The sequence below is a fragment of the Miniopterus schreibersii genome (assembly GCF_964146895.1).
Source record: "Miniopterus schreibersii genome assembly, chromosome: 1".
NCBI lineage: Eukaryota > Metazoa > Chordata > Mammalia > Chiroptera > Miniopteridae > Miniopterus > Miniopterus schreibersii.
This window is the reverse complement of record NC_138101.1, coordinates 150,454,353-150,467,580: the sequence shown is the minus strand read 5'-3', so window position 1 is coordinate 150,467,580 and position 13,228 is coordinate 150,454,353. Positions and strand designations below refer to the sequence as shown.

The 13,228-nt window shown below is 35.2% G+C and overlaps 1 protein-coding gene across 2 annotated transcripts in view; it reads left to right on the top strand.

Annotated features, from left to right (window-relative positions):
- SPPL2A (signal peptide peptidase like 2A) overlaps positions 1-7,199 on the top strand; it is a 48,229-nt gene extending 41,030 nt beyond the window's left edge. For both annotated transcript variants that reach the window (XM_081155156.1, XM_081155157.1), the window contains one exon: positions 3,787-7,199. In XM_081155156.1, coding sequence (XP_081011282.1) covers positions 3,787-3,861 — 75 coding nt within the window. In that variant the 3' untranslated portion in view covers positions 3,862-7,199. The remainder of the gene's footprint in view (positions 1-3,786) is intronic.
- Positions 7,200-13,228: the final 6,029 nt, after the last annotated feature.

The following is a 13,228-nucleotide window of genomic DNA, read 5'->3' as shown; positions in this document are numbered from 1 at the left end:
CTCTCCCCCTAACTTTCATTATCTTTATAACATTGCCAGTCTCTGTTTCCAGAATATCCCTTACGGAACTTTCAACTCAAAGTCTGCCTTCTCCAAGCAGGATATCTAGAGTTCTCCGATTGAAATTAAGTTCACCTTTCCCCATATTATTTCAGACTTTGTACTTTAAATACTTATTAACATCTATCTGCCTTGTAGTTTAGATATTTATGTATCTATTTAACTACTCATTAAGTTATTAGCTCCTAGGTGTAGGAGCCCACAGTATTGACAGCAGTGTTTTTTCACACTGTACATTCTTAGTGTTACTGAAATTCTTCATGCAAAACAGCTATAATGTTCAGTCTCTAATCCACTGACCTTTAGTCATTTCTGTGTGTGTGTACAAGCTTCCCGATTGTGTTTTAGCAGCCCTCGTAAAATCACCAAAATTGTTATAAGGTTTTGTAATAGTGAGGCACTTTTAAAACATTAAACTGGAGTTTACATGTCTGCAATTTATATATGTAATCATTTTTTTGCAAGTGCTAAAATTTTTTGCTATTGTTTTGAAATAACCAAATATAAAACATATAAAATAAAGTCAGAATGAAAGATGATGGCATGTTTGTTTATGTCGTTCATCATTTGTTTCATCCTAATGCCTGATACTAGAGTGCAGTACAAGTGGTCAAAAGTAGAACTTTCAACTGGAGACTTCCAAATGTCATGGGTAGCCCTGACAGCCTTTGTATGTTGTTTTCAAAGGGCACATTATATCTTGTTTGTTGCTGAAACTTAAGGGACTTCATAGAAATACTTTAGTATTTTACTTGAAGTCTTTCAGCCCTTTCCATGAATTTCTCTGATCCAAAGAAGTAATTTTTCTATAGTATATCACTAAAATAGTCTAATTTGGAAATCTTAATCATATATTCTTTATAGCTCAAAGTTATTTATCACTATATTTTCTATGAACTTTCTTTCTAGAATACTGTAAATAAATGTTTCATTTATTTAATTTTACTCAACCTCTTAGTTCTAATTAATGAAAATAAAGATGTGTTTCTCTAGAGAGAAAAATCAGCAGTGGCATTATTACTCTGGCACATAAAACAATTAAGAGAAATTGTCATTTTAGGGGATTTTTTGTTTGTTTATTTCTAATCCTAAATCAGTGGAGTTAGATTTATGCAGCCACCTCCAATGGGCAATTTTACCCGGAGTGGAAAGTCAGTTTTCAGTTTGTTGATATTCTGTAAACAATGGGTTTGTCTCTGTTAAATGTCACTAGTGCTTCTAATTATTTTTAGAAGTCACAAGCTGTGACTGATGAGTGAGAATAGAGATACTTAGAGCAACCCCGCTTTAGTATCAACAACTCTCCAGCTACTCCACTTTAGGGAGTGTTTTATTAGACTGTTTCTGGAGACTGGTTCAATTATAAATAGGCAGAGCTATCAGTAAGTGATACGTTTCTATATTGTTTTTATTGAAAAGTCAGTAAAGTAAGTACAGAGTAGAGATGTTTACTTCTGAATAAGTTGATTTTTGAAAGTGTTTTTTTAAAACTAATATATTTCTATATTTAGGGATTAAAGTGCCAATTAGGAAAGAAGCAGCATTTTATAACTTAGGGTATGTAGGCTGTTATTTATTGGGTTACAGTTGCCAGGGTAAACAGGTCTTGGGGAAGAAAGAGGGTTTCCCCACCATCCATTCTGCTGGGGTTACTTCTGTTCTTTTTCCCCCACAGCTCCAGCCTCTTACACCCAGAGCTCCGAAATCTTTAGAAGAAAGGGGGGCTAAATGTATCTTACATGCTTCTTTCCCTCCTTCATTTAAATTGTAACTAAAATCAACTCTTCAACGACTTCATCTTATGTTTCATATAGTGAAATGCTTAATAAACATGCTACCTGTCTTGATTTGCCCCTCCCCCCAGGTGCTGCAAACATGTAACTACCTTCATCTATTCTAGGGGATATGTTTGGCAAGTGGAGAATCTCAAAACTGATTGTTTGGGGACTTGAGATGGCTCATAGAGTGTCAGCAGGTTTGGGTGGTATAAGTTGTCTCCATTGCTTGAAATAGTTGTCAGCTGAAAGCCTCAGTTCCCATGTATTTCTTGTCTGGCTAATCCTGAGACCCCATTTGGAAGTCATTCCTCTTTCTGCCTCCTCTCTTAGAAAACACTAAAACTTTTAGAATCAGTTTACAAAAATAGGAACATTTATCTGCTGGTCCTTTCTTCTAATTCTTGATAAAAGAGAAGGCAAAAAGTGTATCATAATACTGAAATTTAATCATCTAAAAATCTTTGACAATATTCACAAAGACATTAAGTAATTTTTTTAAAAGTAATTTTATCTGAAGAACACAGTAAAAACACTAAAAACATTTAAGCACTTTCTTCTCCCGTCATTCCCAAACATAGATTTTCATGGGACTATAGGCAGAGCTAAAGTGATCATTTGAGAAGTTTAACCTGTAATTCCTCTATAATTAGCCTATAGCAGATATATTCTTGATTTTGTTTTCAGATATCACTTTACCTTTAAGTACCTTCAGTTATTTGTATTTAGTAGAAATTTTTGTCATAGAATGTTTCCAAAATTTCACATATCATTTTCGTTTTTTGAAATATTTTTATTGATTTTTTGTTTTTGGAGAGAGAGAGGAAGGGATAGGGAGAGAGGGAGAAACATTGATGCGAGAGCAGAACATCAATTGTCTGCCTCCTGTATGCCCCCCACTGGGGACCGAGCCCACAACCTGGGCATGTGCTCTGACTGGTTATCGAACCGGCAACCTTTTGGTGCATGGGATGATGCCCAGCCAACGAAGCCCCACCAGCAATGGCTCACATTTTTAAATTATCTCAAGGTCAATTCAAGGTGTCATCCAGGTTACATTGTCCCCAAACTAGCTGGTGGCCTCACAGTCAGTTGTGGGACCACTTTTAGTTTTGCCACATCTGGGAGTGGACATGTCCTGGAATAGCATCAGGCATATCTTCCTTTTGTGGTGGAGTTCCCACTGCCATGAAGGGCGGTATTCATACAGAGAAATGGAAATAGTGGAAAATCCCGAGAAAGCATTTATCAAATTGGCCCTGAGTCCATTGATTAGGCTTTTGAAAGGTTCAGTGTCAGTTTGACCATGTCCTTAGGAGCATGGATGTTGAACCAGTACATTGCTCCAAAAGGAGTACTCAGTTCTGTAGAGCACTCTGAGCCATTTTTAAAAATTGGGAATCGCCCTGGCTGGTGTGGCTCAGTTGGTTGGAGCGTTGTTCCATACACCAGAAGGTGGTGGGTTCGATTCCTGTTCAGGGCACATACCCTAGTCAGGGCCCTTACAGGAGGCAACCAAACAATGTTTATCTACCTACCTACATACCTACATCTCTCCCTTCCTCTCTCTAAAAAAAAAAAAATCAATTAAAAAAAAGGGAGAAAACTTTCTTTAAAAAAAAAAAAATTGGGGCCCTGACCAGTATGTCTCAGTGGTTAGAGCGTCGGCCCACACACCGAAGGGTCGTGGATTCAATTCCCAGTCAAGGGCACATACCTGGATTGAGGGTTCACTCCCTTTTCCCAGTCGGGGCACATGTGGGAGGCAACAGGTTGATGTGTCTCTCCCCCCTCCCTCCCTTCCTTCCACTCTGAAAAGCAGTGGAAAAAATATCCTCAGGTGAGGATTAACGACGACAACAACAAATAATTGGGAATCCTTTTGCCAAATTAGTGAATATGGAGGGCAAGTTGAAAATTTGCATTTTCTCACATTTTTGTTTATGCCTAGATGATGGACCAGCCAGACTATGCAACAAATGAAGAAAACCCTGTGACTGCTGGTGAACAGATTGTCCAACAATAATACTATGTGAACCTGCCGTAATGTGTCAGATTTTCTGCAAATAGACTTTTGAATTGACAATCTGAAAGAATCAATGATATGCTTGCAGTATATATTTTTAAGAGCTGGTACTGACAATTATGTCGTAAGTAATTAAAACATATTTGCTTTTAACTATGTTAAAGTTGTGCCTTCACATTAAATAAAAGGATATGGTCTGTATAACTTTCAAAATGTATTATATACAGTATATTTTTCTAAAAAAAAGTCTTGATCCACCCCTGTATTTTTCTTACTGAAATCTATTTCTTTTCAACTCTAATGATAGGTATTTCTGCCCAAGTGAGTTTCTGAACAGATTTTACTGAAAAGAATTATGCAAAATTTATGCTTTATAGAAATAATTGTTTAAGATCATGCAAGAAGGCAGTTCAACAATAAAATTTTGGACTTTTATCACTGCAGAGGTTAGAAAAAATATAATTTGGGAATATATAAGTGCATATTTTTATAGCATAAGTTTAAAAAACTTTCAGTCCTTTTTAAAACTTGAGAACCTGAATTGCTTCAAATTGCTATGTATTATATTAGAATATTTTTCCACTTATAGAGAAATATAATATATAGAACTAGTCATTAAAAGGATACAAAAACTGACATCCACAAAAGGTCTGCTGTTTCCTTGAAGGTATAGCTTAAATTTCTACATTAACATTCAATTTCACTATGGTATTTCTGATCTGCAAAGTTTGGTTCTGTTGATGTTCAAGCTTAGTATTTTGTATAAAATTATATATTAATACATATGGCTCATCATTGGAGTGTAACATCCCTAACAGCCCCTCCCCCCACCACTGTCTTGATTCCTACTCCTTTCCCCAAAGGAAACCACTGTTAACCCTTAATATTTTGGTGGAGGGTGGTGTACTGGTATACCAGGTGTGCTTCAGAGGAAAGAATTGGAGACAAAAGACAAGAGACTGGGTGTTAGTGTCAATTGAATTACATTACAAGAATGTGAGTAAATTGCCTTAGTGCAAGACATTGGTGTCTCAGTTTTCTCATCTGCAAAATGAGTAGGTTATACCAGTGATTTTCAACCTCTTTCATCTCATAGAATACATAAACTAATTACTAAAATTCTGTGGCACACCAAAAAATATTTTTTTTTGCTGATCTGACCAAAAAAAAATAGGTATAATTTTGATTCATTCACACCAGACAGCTTTTGTGTTGGCTGTTGTCATTTTTATTTGACAATCTAGGGGGAAAGAGGTCAGTTCCCCTGACTAAATAGTGAGGTATTGCATGTTTTAAAAATTATTGCAGCACTGGGTTAGAAATCGCTAGGTTAGACCAATTAATCACTCTGGTACCTTACAACTTGAAAAAAAAAGTCTTTATCTTTCTTTGCTAAATCTCAAATGTACCCTGAACATTCATTCTCCTGGGAGTTAGAGGTCAGATTATCTTTTCATTTTCTTTAATTTTCTCTAAGAAATTTTCGAATGACAACTAATTCCAGAGGCAGCAGAATTTTGCATTCTCTGTAAGTAATATACAAGATATGTGAACCACCCTATCCTCTTTCATTCTAAGGCCAGTTCAGCTGATTAAAATATAAAGCTCTAATGCCTTAAAATGGATCAGAACTTTGGTATTTGAACTAAATTTAGCATTTGAGGGAACCAGATGCTTTTGTTTAATTGCTAACTTTTGCTGAGTAAATTATAGATGGAGAAGCTCCCTTGACAGCCCTCTGTCCACTTGATACACTTATGGATCCTTTGGTAAATGACAAGTTTCTGACAAGTAAAGGTTAATCCTCTTTTTGTCTCCATAATATCAAGCTTGAATTTTTTCCAAAGAATCTAATTTATTTGGCAGACTCAGAGAGAGAGAACAGATGAAGTGCCATTTTAAAGCTCCAACTATATTTTCATTTTGAGTATCAATAAAATGTTTGCCAAAATATAGCTTTTGTAGTAAAATTATCTGCATTCTCCTCTCAGCTTTTTGATATTCAAAAGCCTGAACCTCAGCCACATTTTATGAAGAATGTTAAAGAAAATTTAAATCTAGAAAGCTGAAATTTTAGCTCTTTGATACACATTCTACTTTATCCAACCATCAGCTACCAAGGAGGTAAAATCTTTTTCTAGTTTGCTATTAAAATCTTATTGGTTAAATAGAAATAAGAAAGAAAGAGTGAAATTCCCTAAGTTTCTCTATCCTCAGTGTCAACTTTACATTGTACTTGAACAATTATTGTACCAACCCAGCTGAAAATATTTATAGAGAAATTATAATAAAGTACAGAAATGTTTTATTTGGGGACTCAAAGTAAACAAAGGGTAGGGGAGATGAAACTTTGTCTCTAAAGGGCTGTATCATTTCTTCCTATCTTAGATGCCTTCCCACCACCAATAACTATAAGGAGAAGTTGTTTTTTTCCTAAGTACGTCTTAAAAACAATAAGATACAGTGTATTATTACTTATTGAAAAAATATTGCTGCTTAGAAATTCTCTATGAACATATTTGTAGCTTATCAAACAGAAATCACTAAATATCTCAAATTGTAATATAGATGATTTTTTTCCTTCAGTTTACTTCAGCAAAGATAATTATGAAGTTTGTGAGGAAAGACTGCTATTCCAGTACATTATATTATCTTCCAGCTTGTATTTTTTTTTTTAGATTAGCAAAACCTTATTAGTAGAATCCACGATTTATTTCTCTTTAGAAAGAAGAAAATTTTAACCCATCTGCTGTTGGCATTCATAGATTTTAGTTAAATGTCCATAGAGATTTTGGTGAAATGATACATTTATAGTAAATACAAATGAGCTTTCTAGTTTTCTTTTGCTCATTCAGTTTTTTCCTTAGGTATAAGTAAACATTATTTTTACATTTGACTAAAAAAATATTTGAACTAATTTTATTTAAGATTGTTCTCTAAAATTTTAGCCGGATCTCAACCAATGATATTTCAAAAACATAGGAATTGCATTTCAGACTGGTGCAACGTACTAGTTTGAAAAGCTTTATATTTTTCTGTTAACAAGGAAAAGAGTTGAATTTATTCAAGATGATGCCAAATAACAAATTCTACAGTTTAAAAAACTTATTTTCAGTAATCGATTTACCCCAGAGGATAATTCTAAACAGATTGGAGTGAGTAATGTAGATAAAATCAAAATACTGAATATAAATCACTTTATGGTACCCGAGAGAAAGATATTCTGTAAATTCAAGAGATCGGAATCAAATTAATCAACCTTTTGATATTTGAAAGAAATTGTGTAGTACTCATGTTTGGATTACTGAATTTTCGGAGTAAACAAAATGATTGACAGAGTAATATACAGACCATATTATAATAAAGGCCATATATGTGAGCTTCCTTGTTTAATGTTTCTGTGCTTCAGGACAGCCTTTGTACCTGTGAAGATGATAATGGGGACAAAATGATTTCTTAAACTAAAATTTTAGAATAGTCTTGTATTAGTGGCAATTAAGAGGCAACTAAAAGAAAAAATAGAATACTTAATGTCATCATGCTTTTCTTTAATTAGACATTAAAAAGTGTTATAAATGACATTCCTTTAGAATATGGACTTTTTAAAAAATATATCCAAAATTTATCTGGTTGGTTGCAGGATTTCCCAATAGAACAAGTCAATGTAACTTGGTGATTTTTGCCTGTTTTATACCTTCTGTTGTATTTTGTTTAAATGAGCACCTTTTGAAAAATACATCTGATTGAATTTTTACTTCTTAGATATTGGTTTGAGTGGGATTTTTTTTTAACACTTTGATATGTAAGCTAGTGTAAATTAATACTTAATAACACTATTAGGCTTTATTTTTTTATGGAACATGGTTTAAAATTTAAAGACTTTTTGAAGTGTTAAATTAGCAGTGCTTTAAAACTCTTCGTTATGTGCCAATACTGACAAGAAAAACATTTTTTTAATGTATTGAATTCACTATGGTATGCAATAAATTCTATTTTAAAATAAAATTTGAATGCTTATTTTGAATGGTGAAACATAATTGAAAATGAACTAAACATGTACGCGATCGTGTTTCCATAAGGTACAAGTGGTAATAATCACTTATAAAATTGTGTGGTTATTTACATCTGACAGATTTACTGGAAATTTATAGTGATACATAATATCCATTAATAAATATTTACTGAATTAATGTATATACTTTTTTTACCGAGAAATAATTGTACATCTTATGATGAACATTCTTGGCATTTTTAGCTTTGCTGAAGTTGTTCCCACAAATTGCTAAGATCCTGCTGCCATCGTACTTCTTTTTTTTTTTTTAATATATCTTTATTGATTTCAAAGAGAGGAAAGGAGAGGGAGAGAGAGAGAAACATCAATGATGAGAGAGTCACTGATCAGCTGCCTCCTGCACGCCCCCGACTGGGCATGTGCCCTGACCGGGAATCGAACCCTGTTCGCCTGGATCCCAGGTGGACGCTCAGCCGCTGAGCCACGCCGGGCTGGGCCATCGTACTTCTTTCTAACTCCGATGAGGTTGGCCCAGGTATGTTTCTGTAGTGTGTGTGTCTTGACCACATGCTGAGGAAGCCCTGTGTCCCCCATGGCCTGCTGCAGAGGAACCTTGTTTCATCCCACAGGCCCACATGTCTGGAAAGATGCGTGAGAAACTGGCAAGAGTGTCTGCCTCTGGGAGGACGGGGCACGGTGGCCAGGGCACGGGGAAGAGGGGATATATTCTTCACTGTACACTCCCATGCTTTTTACAGTTTCTATAATAATGCTTCTATTAAGGTTCGAATTTCAAATTATAAAAATCTGTTGAATTATTTTCCTCATAATAGGCGTCCGTATTAGCAGATGGTTAAATAGTAAGTTGTTTGTATCATTTTCTCTCCCAGTCCCCTGGAGTCCTGTGGTTGGGGAAAGCGGAGAGTCTCAGCATTCTATGTGCATTCACTCCAACACTATTTTCAGTTTGTTACCCGTGTGTGCCCTCAATTGTGACTGGTGCTCTCCAGGCCAGCTGCACCCGGTTTTACTCTCTCCAGGACTCAAACCTCACGTTTTCTGCCAGAGTCAGAGAAGGACATTTCCCAGCTACACGGAGTACAGGAGGAGATCTGTGGCTCTTCATGAGTGATAGAATTCGGAAATAGCCATTTTATAAATCCCAAATAAAATAACTAGTGTAGGCTGATTATCAGCATATGAAACCATTAGATGAAAGGAGGGCTTAAGCTGTCAGACCCCGAAATCACTGATAAATCAGCATTACTGAAAGTGGGGCAACCAGACATTGTCGCCTTTCATCGTGATGTGGTATGAAGCACAAAGCACCATGAAGGGTTTTGGCAAAAAAAAAAAAACACAATAGAATTAGAATCGAATCAAATCTAGAGCACAAACTTCTAACTATGGGAAATGTGGAGGATGAGGGGACAAGGTAAATGACACTACTCAAGGGAGAAAACTTACAGAATATGCAGCATTCTGAAGTACAGCTGAGCTGGTTCTTGCAATAAATCAATAGCATAGTGGGGCAAGTGAGGGACTGCTCTAAATTAAAAGAAACTTCTCTGACAAGACACCCAAATCCCTTGTGTGGATGTTGTTTGGATCCCAATTCAACAAACCAACTAAAGACATTTGTGAGCCTACTGTTGGAAATTTTGGTTATGAACCAGATAGAAGACAATACCAAGTAACTGGGGTTTTTTAGATGTGATAATGGCATCATGTCCATTGTTTTTTAAACAGATGTACACTCATGCACAGCTTACCAATGAGATACATTCTGATAAATTTGTTGTTAAGCTAATTTGTGGAAATGTGAATATCATAGGGCGCACTTACACACCTAGACGGCACAGCCTACCACACACCTAAGCTACAAGCTACAGCCTATTGCTCCTAGGCTACAAGCCTGTACAGCATGTCACTGTGCAAAGCAGCGTAAGGTGAAATCACACAAGAGAAAATGATGCAATCAAGAGACACAGTAAACGTGTGAGACCAATGCAAGCATGACAGGGCATTCTGCTTTACAGTAAACTTAGAAAGAATACAGTCTAAAATAATGATAAAAAGTATAGTAAATACATAAGCCAGCAACATAGTAGTTTATTCTCATCAGGTATTGTGTACAGTACATAACTGTGTGTGCTCTACTTTTATACGGCTGGCAGTGCAGTAGGTGTAGGTTTGTTCACACCAGCATGACTACAAACAGGTGAGTAATGCCTTGCACTACCACCCTTATGATGGCTACAGTGTCGCAAGGGGATGGGAATTTTTCAGCTCCATTGTACGTATGCTGAAATATAGAAGAGCAAAATGACGTGTCTCTGATTTATTTTAAAGTAAATCAGCTTCAGCTAAGAAAATAAAAAAGGAAAGAAAGAACAGGTTAAATGCAGTTAAAATCTTGATAAACATTAAATATAGGTGACAGGTGTTTGTTTCTACTCTTGTATATGTATTAAATTTTGCATTAAATATCTTTAAAAACTTGTTTCATGGTATTTCATTCACAAGGGCACAAAATTACATGTTCAACTCATCATCTTTCATCTGCATATCATGTTTTTACTCTTTTCTTAGCTATACTTTCGTAATCATTTAGTAGTAAGCACCTATATTGTATTTAAATGTTATTCAAAGCACAGAGCCAATTAATAGCTGGTTGCTTGGTTATTTTATGTTTACATGTTTAGTTTTACTTAATATTTTATATATACTGTAATTGGCTCTTAGGATCTTGAAGCATATTAGGTTAAGATTAGCTACCTGAATGTTATCCCTTTGAGATCTTCATGAAATAAGATGAAAATCTCTTAAGAATAGTGAGGCAGGTATACATATGCTCATACATATAAACACACATATAGTAACTTTATTTTAATGCCATTTTACTTGTACTTTAGGACTTTCATTAGATAACCTTATAATGTTAAGATCTTAGTAAATTGCTATTAAGTTAGGAAATATATGTTAGTCACGTTAATATATAGTAGAAATAATAATATCCAGTAGCGGAAAATCAGATATTTTTTGAGGTTCCATGTTTTCAATTTTTTACCTATCTAAAGAAAATCTTTTTTAGCAGTCCAGAATAATTATCAAAACACTTAAGTGTGAAACTAGATAATCAAATTTAAATAGACTTACCTTTTGCCCTAGCCAGTTTTGCTCAGTGGTTAGAGCATCGGCCCAAGGACTGAAGGGGCCCGGGTTTGATTCCGGCCAAGGGCACATACCTCGGTTGCAGGTTAATCCCTGAGCGGAGGCAACCAGTTGATGTTTCTCTCTCACATCGATGTTTCTCTCCCTGCTCCCTCCCCCCAAGAAGCAATGGAAAAAATACCCTGTGGTGAAGATTAAAAAAATAAACAGACTTCCCTTGTTACATATCTGACTCCTTGGGTTTGTTCAAAAACACTGATGTGTTAGCGCGAATGAATAACAGTTCACAACTAGAAACACCAATTAATAATTTAAAAGTTATGAAAATTAAAATCTATAATAGTCTCATAATCCCTAAATCCAAAATCACTTATGCGTACAATCTGATTGTTCATCCCTCGATTTTACGTGATTAAGTCTGCCTCGATGGAAATTTAGGGATTGGTTTTTTAACATAAGTTTCATCAGTTTTCTTTCCCTACTTTCTCAGGAAGTAGTTGAGTCATATGATTTAGGAATAGCTATACCATCAAAATTAATTTTAGGAAATTATCATTGTTTATCATAGTCTGATGCATTTAGTCTTCGACCCTTCTAAATTCTGTCCAGCCAAAGCAATCCATTCAATATATACTCACATGTGCCTCAGAAGTTCATGTAATCCAGGCAATTACATTCTTCATCAGCACAAAGGCTTTGCTCCATTCAAAGGGGAATTTCTCTCTATGGTTACTGGTAATTTGTTCTAGCTTTTGCCTAAATCTAGTCACTTGGGACAGAGTTTGAAAACTTGAGAGATTTTCTTTCCTTTAAAAATAAACTAAGGTCAAAGAGATAGGTTTAAAACAATGTTTATTACTTGCATATTGTGTGACTAATTAGCAGTTCATATACAATAAAATAGAAAAAGGCTGATTTTCCTCCTCAGTTGTTCAAGAGCTATTTCTTGAATACCTCTGATAGGCCAGGCACTGTACTAAGCTACTGGGGTTAGAGGCTAATGTTTGAAGCATTCCAGGGATTGTGGGTTGCCATTGTGTAAGCTTTCTTCTTGCAAACCGGGTTAATTCTTTTGAAAGAACGCTTAAGAAAGAAAATCCATTAATCCTCTATCCAAAGTACAGCAAAATTTATTGGAACTAGCTTAATCACTCTCTGCTTATATAAACAAAGGACTTGCTGAACATTTATGAGAGTCTAATTTTAAATGGAAGGAAAAATTATATAAAATAAAATTTCACATATTGGCTCTATTTTATTATCTTGATGCTTTGATTTTAATTGTTTTAATGTCCCCAGCATTCTAAGTTGCTCCTCTGGTTTTGAGATCCAGCGTCCCTTTCTCTGTTGCCCAGGGACTCACACTGGTGGCAAATCCATTCGGGGAGGAGTCAGAGCATGATTAACGTGGAAGCGGTCATATAAGCCAAGTATTTGGACCTAGTGAAGTAAACAAAGATTCATGATTAGCTGATTAAATAGTCTGAGGAAAATACTTTATGAAAGGCTGAATCATATGTAATCTGTTTTCTATTACTAGTAATGGATTCGTCAGTGGTGTTTTACTGACACGAGGTAATATAGCATTAGGGTCAAGGGCATAAACTCTGAATTAGACTGTCTTGGTTGAAACCCTGGCTCTGCCCTGTGCCTCAGTTTCCTCCTCTGTACAATAGGGATGATAATAGTATCTAGCTCATAGAATTGAGGTGACTTAAGTTAACACATGTTAAGTGAGTAGGACAATACCTGGCAAATATAAATTATTGAACAAATAGGTAGCTATTCAATATAATGAAGTAATAACTTGGATGCTTTCAAATTGCTTCACTACGGAGTCTGCTTTTATGTATCTGAATGTAACCTCTTTGTGTGGATGTCAAGGTTTGAAAAGCACGTTTTAAATAATTGTGGGAAGTCATAAAAACTGGCTAGTGTCAGAGACAGTAATAATTCATAAATTGAACTAGTTATTAGTCACTTCAGATATAATATAAATTACAATAAACTCACAGCATTCTAAAAATGTATTTTCTAGTTTAAAAATTAAGACTCTTTATTATTAAACACCCTAAAACCTCAGAGAATCTAGTAATGCTTAAAATGGTTTTTTAGAATTGCAATATCCCTACTGTAGCTATTTATGAGTTTAAATAAACAAAATGTGCTTTTGAAAGTTTC